Consider the following 12,526-nt stretch of genomic DNA (forward strand, 5'->3'; position numbering starts at 1 on the left):
GTTTGTCAGCTGCAATAATTATGACGGCTTTGTCGGCCCATCTTTATATTGATATTTAGTCAGCATTCGCAGTTGTCTTGCAATGTAGCCCATGGCTAGAGTATGACATCACATGTTCAGAGTTCCTTAGTCGCAAGTTGGTATGCAAGGATAGGTGAGGCACCGTGTGCAGGTCTCGCCCCCAGGTTCGGGGCTTGACACTCCGTTTCCTGGGGCGGCTATGGTTTTCGTTCTCGCCATGAAGATCAAGGCCATTGTCTGTGTGTGTGGGTGCTACTTGGGAGTTTGACATGTTGGTCCTGGAATCAAAGACACTTCAAAGAACAAGAACAAAATAGTGTGTGTGTGACGAAAATTGTACCAGGCAATCACTATTATGCTTAGCCCCACGGTGGACGCCAAACTGTTTACCCTTAAGATAGGATAACCGTTAAACTTATAAGTGGTTTTAAGGATATGTTATTTCACTTGGCACAAATTGATGAATGTAAGAATTAATAACCGAAAAATAAAGCAAAGCAAACCAGTGTTGAGACGGAATCCAACCCTCGAGTTAGAATGCCCCCGAGCTAACTGATACCAGAATAAGTAAAAATGAAGCAAGCTGATGAACAAGAGAATATAAGCTAAAAACAGTATTATATGGCTTTGATATGCGTGAATATATGATGATTACAAGATGATTAGGGTCCTCTTTATATAGTAGAGGAATCCTATTTATGGTATAATTCTAATTACGGAAGTAAATCCTATGATGGAATAAATAAACTGGTCCTGACTTGATACGTGTCGAGATTTCCGCCACGATCCTTGCCCGATCACGGATATCTCGGCTTTCGACCTGGCAGGCTTCCTTCGATCTCGTTAGATCTATTTCGGTCTCGATCTTGATCGGCCAATGATCACGAGCTTACCAATTCATATCTGTACCATGGTCCGATATAACCGAGGCCGAGCCTTGATCTACCACCCCGATTTCGATCAGTCATACAAAATTAAACAAGCCCAATTTTGACCGTATATAAAGATCACTTCTAGGAAAGACACTCATCTACCTTACTATCATGCAGTGCTTAATATTCCAGTTACATTTGAAAAGGACAACCAAAATGTTATTCCTTCGATTTATTTTGTGTGAACATGTATGAGTGGACATAATTAACAAAAGAAAGAAATATTTTTGAAATTAACTAGTCGTTTAAATCATAGTAGTCATCACCGGACAGTATAAGAGTCCTTTCTTTGATCGGCCTTCCCCAGACCAGAACTGAAAGGACATACCAGCCGCCGAAGGATTATTGGGCATTCCTTCATGTCGGTCAGGCGCCGATGAACACATTGAACTATCCATGTGGCTGAGAGTCCTCACAGCCCAAGCACAACATATTTGTGTTATTATAAAACTTTTGAAATTAGTGGTCTTATATATGCCATGAATTTGTGTGACTATAAAATTATATTTTAGGATAAAATTGAAAATTTAAGGTTAAATTATTTCATATATAAAAAAATTATTCTTTTTTGAAATAATCTAAGAAAGAAATATCATATAAAATGGAATTGTGGGAGCAAAATAAGTGTAGGAGATAGATGTAGCTGTTATGTCGAGAAAGAGACAAACCCCGAAAATAAAGGAGATAAAGAACACCAAATTTTAATGTGAAAAATCTTTCAAATCGGTAAATTGGCAAAACACATGAATTACATGTATTTGAAGAGTTTTCCACGTCAAATTTAATGTTTTTTTTAATCTTTTCTATTTTCTATTTTCGGATTTACTTCTTTGTTGGCGTGTCAGTAGCTTGATTGTATTATCCATATCATATTCAAACCTTCCACTATAATCCAGTCAAAACAAAAATTATGCTGAAGAATGTAGCCGAGAATTTAGGTGGATATGTCAGCTGATCACTCAAGTATTAAGGAGACTTATTGGTCCTTAATTTTTCTTCCATTATTTTAATTCCTCTATTTAATTAGCTAGTCAAACAATTGTATAATTAGGGTGAAAAACGTTAGCACTAGTTTTTTTATTTTTTTATTTTTAGGGTACCGGTCAAAAAATGACATGTTTCACATGTATTTATGCAGTTTTCAAGATTACCAAAATCCAAATACAGCTAGAGCAATATAATTAGTGGGATTACTGAGTCGCTATCCTTTTTAAAAAGATACCAATTGAGATCACGTTTTGGAAATTAGTGATAGATAATATTGACAAAATTACATACAATAATTGTAGATTATCAGAAAACGTATAGATAATGGTAATGTCAAACAATTTTTAATGAAAAAGGCTAATAAAACAAGAAAGCAACTCATATGGCCCATTTCTTGTCAACTCAATAGGTCCATATTGATGTGATTTCAACAATTTCATCCCTCCATTTTCACCTGTTTCCTTCAACCTTTGTTTAAACTCTCCATATTTCTCACACATTTAGACTTACACACAAACAGATCAATATTCTCGATCTATTTCAATTCCTCTCTAGCCATGTCAAGTAGTGATCATAGAGGCAAAGATTTGGCTGAGGGATCATCAAGATCCCCAGGAGATCAATCAATAACAACACCTAGTCGATACGAGTCCCAAAAACGACGAGATTGGAATACTTTTAATCAGTACTTGAGGAATCAAAGGCAACCAATTTCGCTATCTCAGTGCAATAGCAACCACGTACTAGAGTTTCTTCGGTACCTGGACCAATTTGGAAAGACTAAGGTTCACTTACAAGGTTGTATGTTCTATGGACAACCCGAGCCACCAGCTCCTTGTACTTGTCCGCTCAGACAAGCTTGGGGTAGCCTCGATGCACTCATCGGTAGGCTTCGAGCCGCCTATGAAGAAAATGGCAGCTCACCTGAGACGAATCCTTTTGCTAGCACGGGGATTCGTGTGTATCTTAGGGAAGTGAAGAAGTGTCAAGCTAAGGCGCGTGGCATTGCATATAAGAAGAAACAAAAGAAGGCTAGCCCCAGTAAAGGAGATGATGATTCCACTTCTGCAGGATTCTCACATTTTCATGATCCACTAATGTAGTTCTATTGCCCTGTGCCTTCCCCTCGAAAATAGTAAGATCTTTCACACACTCTTAAGTACTTTAAGAGTCAGTCATTTGGTTTATAGTCTAATAGTATGGGATTATAGAATAGAAGGGGAGTCTTGGCGTAACCCATAAAGTTGCTGTCATGTGATTAGGAGGTCACGTGTTCGAGCCGTGAAAACATCCTTTTGCAGAAATGCAGGGTAAAACTGCCTATAATAGACCCTTGTTGTCCGTCATAATTAGTGCACCGGGCTGTCCTTAGTATGAGATTAATACAAATATTGTTCACGCCTGCGATATTTCTGACGCGAAACATAAATTAATATGTTAAAACCCACTAAGATTTCTATAAATATAACAGTAGATTTTAAATCCAAATATAAATTTAGACGTACAATAAATTCAGTGTTAAGAATTTAAAGGTTGTATCCATTGTTAACAAATTTTTTGAATCCGTCTCTGATTCATGCGGTGAATAATAATGCAGTGATTGTTATGTGAAAGCGCTCAGATATTTTATGAAAAATGAAAAGGGTATAGATGTGATGAAATTCACTATAGCTCTGAGTATTTTTAGGGATGGTTTAAAATGTTGAACTAGGTTTCTCGATACTCCTACTAATTAATATTTTGGATTATTATTTGACAAGGTAGGGGTTGATGTTTGATTTATAAGAAAAACAAACTGGGAAGAAAACCTGGTGGGAGAAAAGCAGATACTGCATTTCACAAACAAACTAAAGGCCTGATTATGAAGAGGAAATGGGAAAGTTTCAGCTCTTTAATTTATCTCAAACCCTAGAAATGCTAGTGGATATATAAATGCAAAAATCTAATTATTGATATCCCATAATTCTGTATTATAATCTTTATCAGGCAAAAATACTATAATTCAAATCTCACTTCCACTAGCTTCATAAATAAGAATTTACATATGTATGGCTCATATATGAGAATAATAATTCGACTCACAAACCTATAAAAAATTATATAATTAAGTAAATAAAAGTTTGATCTTTATTTTTTAAATGAAATGATCATACAAATACTCATAAAGCTATTCGAATATTTGGATTATGAAAAGATTATGTAACTACGCAAAATTTAAAATATGACATCATTGGGGGTTGTAGTGCCAAGGATAGGATCCAGAGTTCTCGAGTTCGAGCTTAAAAAATAAAAAGATTTTAGTAGGGAGGGCTTGTCCTTTACCGATTTTTATGCGGCACGAATGCAACTTAATCTGAATATTAATGTGGGTAATAAAGAATAAGAGGGCAACCAAACAACAGAAAAAAAGAAGAAAAATGAAACATGACAAAACAGAAAAGAGAAGGAATTTTATTTGACGCATGTGAAAAATGAAGAAGCTCGTGCTCTTTCTCGGTCTTTGCCAATAGCAAATTGGTCTAGAATTTACCCCTTTAATTTCCTCACTTTCTGCCATGAGTAAAAGCTGTCTGCATGCAATAAGATTCGAATATAGTAAACAAATCCCAGATAGATTATATGTCAGTTTATTTTGTTTATATTCTTTTTGGACTTTTGTCCCCCCCCCCCCCCCCCCCCCCAAATTGCCACACATATATAGTAACTTGAGGTAAATACGCTTTTGCATGTCAAAAACTTATTTTGCAGACTGCTGGGGAGAGCCAAACAAAAGACCTAGTTGTGAGGAAACTGCAAATACTCACTATAATAGTAAAGTCATCATTCAGTACATATATCTATATTCAATACATAATCAAAAGAATTTCTCTCAAAAAGGTGAAGAATTTCCCTTGCTTTTCTTTTGCTTCCCTCGTGCGCCGCACACTTCACTCCACGACCGATGGCTCGTGACATATGCATAATTTTTTTTAAGTGATATCAACATTTGAAGTGAATAAATGAATAAATGATCACTATAATGACATGCACTCTCCTTTATCTATATACACATATTTAATAAAAATTTTTGAACGAAGCAGTGTAACGTAACACCGCATGGAGCTATCTGCCCCCTCGTGGTACATGCTGCTCACCCTTCCTTCCTATGAGAATCGTGTGAAACTAAGGGTAAACAAAAGATAAGGAGGTCCTCTCGGCGGAGCTAGAAATTCAAATAAGGGGATAATTTTTTTAAAGAATCTTGCTAAAGGGATTCAACAACTTAATATTTTATTGTTTTCAAGTTCATGTCAAGCCTATTGTTTATTTTGGACTGAGCAGACTTTCGATCAAATCGATACAGTTTCTTTTACGTATTTAAAATGCTATTTCTTATTTTTCCTTTTATTATTATTTTTGACTATTAGTTGTTTCTTTGAACGCGATTCAGGAGTTGCAGAAAACGATACTATTCCCCGTGAATGAAGGGAAAAGAAGTTTCGACAAAAAGGGGACTGTCAAATAAATAAATGCTCTCGTTGAGAGTCGAACTCAAGACCTCCCGCTTACTAAACAGATGCTCTAACCAACTGAGCTACGAGAGCTACTTGACATAAGCTTTCTTGATCACAACTATATTTACACAAGGCAACAAACTGGTCTGACTATTTTTTCTTTTCTTGTATAATTTGAGGGTATTGACGAAGTTCTATGAAATATGGAAATTCATATAGGACAATATAGAGGGATTTAATACAAATAAGCAAATGCATTTTTCCACTATCGATAGCAATAGTATGCGCAATTTACTTTTGAGTGTAATGGTAGATGTTGGGAAACTGAGACCAAGTATGGTATGGCAAAAGTATTTCATACTTATCGAAAATAACATTTCTATCTTACACAAGGTAGGAACAAGATTTGCATACATTGTATTCTCCCCAAATCCCACTTGTGAGATCACATTATGTAACAACCTCCAAATATGAACACTCACAATAACAAAAGAAGACTGATTGTTCAATTAATAACCAAAATACAGAAGGAAAATTACAGAAGGATAGAAGAATACTAACCTGGAAGAAGGGGATGAGAATGCACAGGATATGGAATAGGGGATGAGAAATAGAAGACAACCCAGTCAGTAACATAACATCCCGAATTTCACCTAGCCTACTACTATTTATTATTTTTCCATTTGCCCAATTCTTTCCTCACGTGCCCTTATCCAGGGTCTCACACGTAATTTGCTAATTTTTTCAATGTGCCTGTCATGAGATTATTTTCATTCATAACAACACCCCCGTCCTCAATAAGAACCTTATCCTTAAGGTTCGAGTAGAGCAACATTGATAGGATAACAGTGATTATTTCAAGACTTGAATGTGGCTCAGGAGTTCAATCAAAAAGATATGGGTCGACAAAACCGCTAGCAAACCGATCCCATGAGACTAATATTGTAAAGCTCAATGTCGGAATAGGTAACACCTTTGCATTAACAATTGGAGCAGCAGTTGGGATCGCACAAGCTAATTCTCGAAAAATAGCATCGACTTCAACCATATTTAGGCTGACAACACATTGTTCCACCACATGTCCAGCCAAGACAGGACATAATCTCTTCAAAGTCTCCTTGTAAGCATGATCTCTTAGGACAATGGAAAACTTTCTTTGTTGCTGGACATGCATGGCAGGTGATCCTAAGAACATCTCAACAGATTTGCTATCAGTTGGGTCATCTGTGGGTACTTGCATATTTTTAATCAAGGTCCGCCACCATATCGACTCAATGCTCCATGAGCCAAGATGTGACTCTCTCTAAGTCAATTGTTGAAGTGCTCTCGTCGTGCCAATCAGCAATAAATTTCAAAAGGTCAAGCTTGCTTGATTGTTTGGTTCCTAGAATCAATTTAATGAGTCCCTCCGAACTCATATTTACTAGATGATCATCCAAATGTTTAATGATCGTCACAAACCCCACAAGAGCTTGCACTAGCTTCATTGCGATGGTGTCGTCATTTCCTTCTCGTGCAAAGAAGTCATGAAGAGCTGTACAGAGACAGAATTTCAGTTCTTCAAGCTCACTATCTATCTTAGGCTCACAATCTGCACATAGTGTAATGACCCGGCCGGTCGTTTCATGAGTTATAGCCTCGTTTCCCCCATTTCTGCTTTTTTATGTGTTCTTCAGCTGTATTTCATCGCATTGTGTTGGTTGGTTCTGGTTCGAAGTGGTTTTGGAGTGAATTGATACACTTAGTCTCTTTTGAGAAGGCTTAAGTTGGAAAAGTCAACCGGATGTTGACTTATTTGTAGATGATCTAGGATGTGAATTCTGATGGTTCGATTAGCTCCATTAGGTGATTTTGGACTTGGGAGCGCATCTGGAATGTGATTTGGAGGTCCGTGGTAGATTTAGTCTTGAATTGGCAAAATTAGGAATTTGGCGTTTCTCGGTCGGCAGTGGAAATTTTGATATCTGGGTCGGAATGGAATTCTGGAAATTGGAGTACGTCCATAGTGTCATTTGTGATGTGTGTGCAAAATTTCAGGTCATTTGGGGGGGGGGGTGGATTAATAGGTTCCGGCATCGTTTGCGGAATTTGGAAGTTCTTAGGCTTGAATCCGAGGTTGATTTGGTGTTTGGATGTTGTTTTGAGTGTTCCAAAGGTTTGAATAAGTTTGAATGGTGATATGTGACTTGTTGGTATTTCTGGTTGAGGTCCTGAGGGCCTCAGGATGAATTCGGGTGGTTAACGGAAGAGTTGAAATTGAGTTGTGCAGCTAAAGCAGCTGCTTCCAATGTTTCTGCACGTTTCTACACCTGCGGAATGGGGACCGCAGGTGCGAGGTCGCAGATGCGGTATGGCAGCCGCAGATGCAGAATTTGGGGGCTAAGGGAAGAACCGCATATGCGATAGGTTTGACGCATCTGCGGGACCGCACGGTTCTTGGGGCGCAGATGCGGTCCTAGGCGTTTAACTGAAAACCGCAGGTACGAGAAAAGGGCCGCAAGTGCGGAAATGCCTGGGCAGAAGGTATAAATTAAACCCTTCAAGATTTTTTCCTATTTCCTCCATTTATGAAGACGAGATTGGAGCTTTTGGGGAGTTTTGAAGAGGGAATCAAGGGGTTCTTCATTGTGGTAAGTTTCTTGTGCCTAACACTCGTGATTATGGTGATTTTCAGTTATTTAAGCATGAAATTAGTAGAAATTAGGGATGAAATTGAAGGGATTAGGGCTTGAAATTGGACAGTTTAATTTGAGGATTTGAGGGACCATTTGATATCGAATTTTGATGATTTTGGTATGTATAGACTCGTGAGTGAAAGGAGTTTCTAGTTTTGTGATTTATGTCGGATTCCGAGACGTGGGCCCAGGGGCCGGGTTTGTGTGAATTTCGGGATTTTGGTATAATTTGATAATTTTTCGTATGGAATTGATTCATTGGCCTATATTGATTGCATTGTATTGCTTTTGGTCAGAATCGGGACGTTTGGAGGCCAATTCCAGAGGCAAGGGCGTCGCGGAGTAGGGATTTTGATCGGTTTGAGGTAAGTAATGATTGTAAATCTGCTCCTGAGGGTATGAAGCCCCGGAGTTCACATCATTTCACTATTATGAGGTGACACACATGCTGGATGCCGAGCTTGTGGGCTTACACCGTTGGGTATTGTGACTTGGTCCATTCCGTAGCAACTATTAATTACGTATTTGACTGAAAACTGTATGATACTTGTGTGTTTTAGAAAGAATTTCTATAATTTGGGCTGAATGCCATATTTGGGTCTCGTGCCAAGCTGTTTGGACCCTTAGGGGCCTTTTCTTATTATTTCCTCACTGTTTTGAGTTAAGATCTATACTCAGTCATGCTATGTTTTACTGATTTCATAACTCAGTCCTTACTACTCCATTTTGATGCATAAAATGATATTTTGGGTTGTGCACCCTATTTTACTGATAGCCCGAGTGGCTTGAGAGGTTTCTGACTGAGTGAGGCCGAGGGCCTGTGTTGTGAGGATATTATGGGATCGGGCTGCGCGCCGCAGCATGTTGTTAATGGTTTGTGATTATGAGAGGCCGATGGCCTGATTGATTATGCCACGAGGTGGCTTATTATAGCGCTTGGGCTGTAGGAGCCCCTCCGGAGTCTGCACACCCCTAGTGAGCGTAGGTACCCTGAGTGAGTGATTTGGTGTTATGCCCGAGGGGCCGTTCTTGATTCATATTGTGCCCGGGGGGCTGTTTACGAGTGACTGTGAGGTTTGCCCGAGGGGCTGATTCTGAGTGATGTTATGCCCGAGGGGCAGTTTATGATTCATGTTGCCCGAGGGGCTGTGGACGAACTATGTTTTTCCCGAGGGGCTGTTTATGATTTTCATCACTTTTACTCTAAACTATATTGAGTCTTTGTTGAAACTGTTGAAAGGCATTTTCAAATGATTTTTTTTCGAAAACTGGATTTTTAAACGAGATGATTTGACATATATACTGCTTGAAAGCATGTTGTACTTACTGAGTTTTTTAGATGTGGATTTCTATGTGTTTCCTATTGCTCAGTCTTTATTTACCTTTATTACTTACTGAGTTGGTGTACTCACATTACTCCATGCACCTTGCATGCAGATCCAGGGGTTGCTGGACGTGTTAGCGAGCGTTGAATCTTCATCCGTCGCGGATATGTTGGAGTTGACAAGGTAGCTGCATGGCGATCGCAACCTTGTTTTTCTCCCTCCTATCTTCCTATAGATATTAGTAGTTGATTTCCAGACGATTTTAGTCTTGTTATATTTCAGAACTGTTGTAGTATTTGCTCATGACTTAGTGACACCCGAGGTCGGGCTTTTATTTCCGCATTTTGGTTTTGAGTTTCTCTCTTTTTATGGAAATTTCTGTATGAAAAAGGTTATTGTCTAAATTTTAATGAAATGTTGAATTATTTGGAAATGTGTCGGCTGGCCTAGTTCCATGATAGGCGCCATCACGACCGGGTTGGTTTTGGGGTCGTGACAAGTTGGTATCAGAGCCTAAGTTACATAGGTCTCACGGGTCATGAACAGGTTTAGTAGAGTTTCGCGGATCGATACGGAGATGTCTGTACTTATCTTCGAGAGGCTGCAGAACCTTTATGAAAAACTTCACATTCTTGAATTCTTGTCGTGCAAGTCTGTTGATTCTGGTAACTAAACTTCTGTTATTCTATTCTCTCACAAATGGTGAGGACACGTGCTACCGGTCAGGACGGACGACCACCAGTACCACCAGTTGGGGCCACGAGAGGCCGAGGTCGCGATCGAGGCCGTGGTAGGGGCAAGGGTGTAGCCTGCACAGCAACTAGGCCAGCACCTGCAGATCCACCAGCCACCCCAGTACATGATCAGGTCCCAGTTGTGGATGCTCCAGCAGGACCAGCTCAGGCACCGGCTGTGCCTATTGTTATTCCAGGTCTTCAGGAGACCTTGGCTCAGATCTTGACCGTGTGCACCAGTCTTGCTCAGGCGGTCATAATTTCTACTACACCAGCTACTTCCCAGGCCGGGGGAGGCACTCAAACTCCCGCCGCTCGTACACCCGGGCAGGTTGTTCAGGGACTGCAGACACCGGAGGCACCACCATCCTAGCCGGTTGCACCTGCTAAGGACTATATGGTACCGTTCATGCCTGATGACAAGCAGTGTAGATTGGAGAGGTTTGGTAGACTTCAGCCTCCGACTTTCAGTGGTACAGAGGGCGAGGATGCCCAGGGCTTCTTGGACAAGTGTTAGAGAATTCTACGTACAGTGGGTATTCTGGAGACCAGTAGGGTCTCGTTCACTACTTTTTAATTTTTTTGGAGCTGCCTTTACTTGGTGGGAGGCTTATGAGAGGCGTAGGCCTGTTGGTGCAGCGCCCCTTACCTGGCAGCAGTTCTTTGTTCTCTTTCTAGAGAAATATGTGCCGCAATCTCGCAGAGTGGAGCTGAGCAGGCAGTTGAAGCAGTTGCGTTAGGATGATATGACTGTGACGCAGTACGAGATGATATTCTCTAAGTTAGCCCATCATGCTATCTGGTTTGTTCCCAGAGACAAGAGAGGATCAGGAGTTTCATGGATGGCATTTCGTATTAGTTATGGATTCTTATGACCAGAGAGAGGGTATCTGGTGCTTCTTTTGAGGAGGTTGTTGACATTGCTCGGGACATAGAGTCGATTCACCGTCAGGAGAGAGTAGAGAGAGAGGCCAAGAGGCCTCGTGGATCTGGTAGTTTTGGGGGTGCTTCTCATGGGGGTCAGTTTCAGCATGGTAGAGGCCGCCCATTCAGACATGCTCAGTCAGCTCGCCCAGTTCACCGTAGGGCATCATCGGGCCATGGTTCTCACAGTTCTCATCAGGGCCATTCATCTCTTAGTGCTCTCCCAGCTCAGAGTGCGTCCCGTGCTCCATCAGTTTAGGGCTCTTCCATGTCGGGTTCTACTACTAGTCATCCTGGTGCTAGGGGTTCCCTTCAGTCCCCCTCACCAACGCCAGGGGGTTGTTATGTGTGTGGAGAGTTAGGGCACATGTGGAGGCAGTGTCCTCGTCATCATGGGGGTCTGCCTCAGTAGAGGAGGCAGCCATCGACTTCAGCACCAGTTACTTCACCACCCACCCAGTCATCTAGGGGTGGAGGACAATCAGCTAGGGGTCGCCCCAGAGGGGGAGGTCGATCGGGTGGTGGCCGGCCCGTTTCTATGCACTCCCAGCCAGACCAGATGCTATTGCTTCAGATGTTGTGATCACAAGTATTCTCTCAATTTGCCACAGAGATACCTCTATATTATTTGATCCTGGTTCTACTTTTTCATATGTGTCGTCATATTTTGCTCATTATTTGGATACGCCCCGCGAGTCTCTTGTTTCATCTGTTCGTGTATCTACTCCGGTGGGCGATACTGTTATTGTGCACCACGTATATCGGTCGTGTCGTGTGTGGTGACTATTGGGGGTTTGGAGACCCGAGTGGGCCTTCTGTTACTTAGTATGGTTGATTTTGATGTGATATTGGGCATGGATTGGTTGTCTTCGCGTCGTGCTATTTTGGACTGTCATGATAAGACAGTGACATTAGCTATGCTGGGGTTGCCACAGATTGAGTGGCGAGGTTCGACAGATTAGGTTCCCAGTAGGGTGATTTCATCCTTGAAAGCCCAGCGGATGGTTGGGTAGGGTTGTCTTTCTTATTTGGCCTTTGTGAGGGATGTTAGCGCAGAGACTCTTTCATTGATTCAGTTCCGGTAGTGAGGGATTTTCCGGATGTGTTTCTTGCAGATCTGTCGGGCATGCCGCCGGACAGGGATATTGACTTCAGTATTGATTTAGTGCCGGGCACTCAGCCTATTTCTATTCCACCGTATCGTATGGCACTGGCAGAGTTAAAGGAATTGAAGGAGCAGCTTTAGGAACTCCTTGATAAGGGGTTTATTCGGCCTACTGTGTCGCCTGGGGGTGCGCCTGTTCTATTTGTGAAGAAGAAGGATGGCACGATGAGGATGTGCATTGATTACAGGCAGTTGAACAAAGTCACAATCAAGAACAAGTATCCTTTGCCTCATATTGATGATTTATTTGACCAGCTACGGGGAGTGAG

General features: G+C 41.0%; 1 protein-coding gene and 1 non-coding gene across 2 annotated transcripts; one reads left to right on the forward strand and one right to left on the reverse strand.

The window, feature by feature from the left end:
* Positions 1–2,414: 2,414 nt before the first annotated feature.
* LOC109218573 (protein LIGHT-DEPENDENT SHORT HYPOCOTYLS 10-like) lies at positions 2,415–5,684 on the forward strand. The gene is made up of 2 exons (XM_019382952.1): positions 2,415–3,075; positions 5,371–5,684. Exon 1 carries the CDS (start codon positions 2,498–2,500, stop codon positions 3,041–3,043), a length of 546 nt encoding a protein of 181 aa, XP_019238497.1. The 5' UTR covers positions 2,415–2,497; the 3' UTR covers positions 3,044–3,075; positions 5,371–5,684.
* Positions 5,451–5,524, reverse strand: TRNAT-AGU. Its single transcript has one exon. It is a non-coding gene; the product is annotated as a tRNA-Thr (tRNA).
* Positions 5,685–12,526: the final 6,842 nt, after the last annotated feature.

Source organism: Nicotiana attenuata, unplaced genomic scaffold (assembly GCF_001879085.1).
Source record: "Nicotiana attenuata strain UT unplaced genomic scaffold, NIATTr2, whole genome shotgun sequence".
Taxonomy (NCBI): domain Eukaryota; kingdom Viridiplantae; phylum Streptophyta; class Magnoliopsida; order Solanales; family Solanaceae; genus Nicotiana; species Nicotiana attenuata.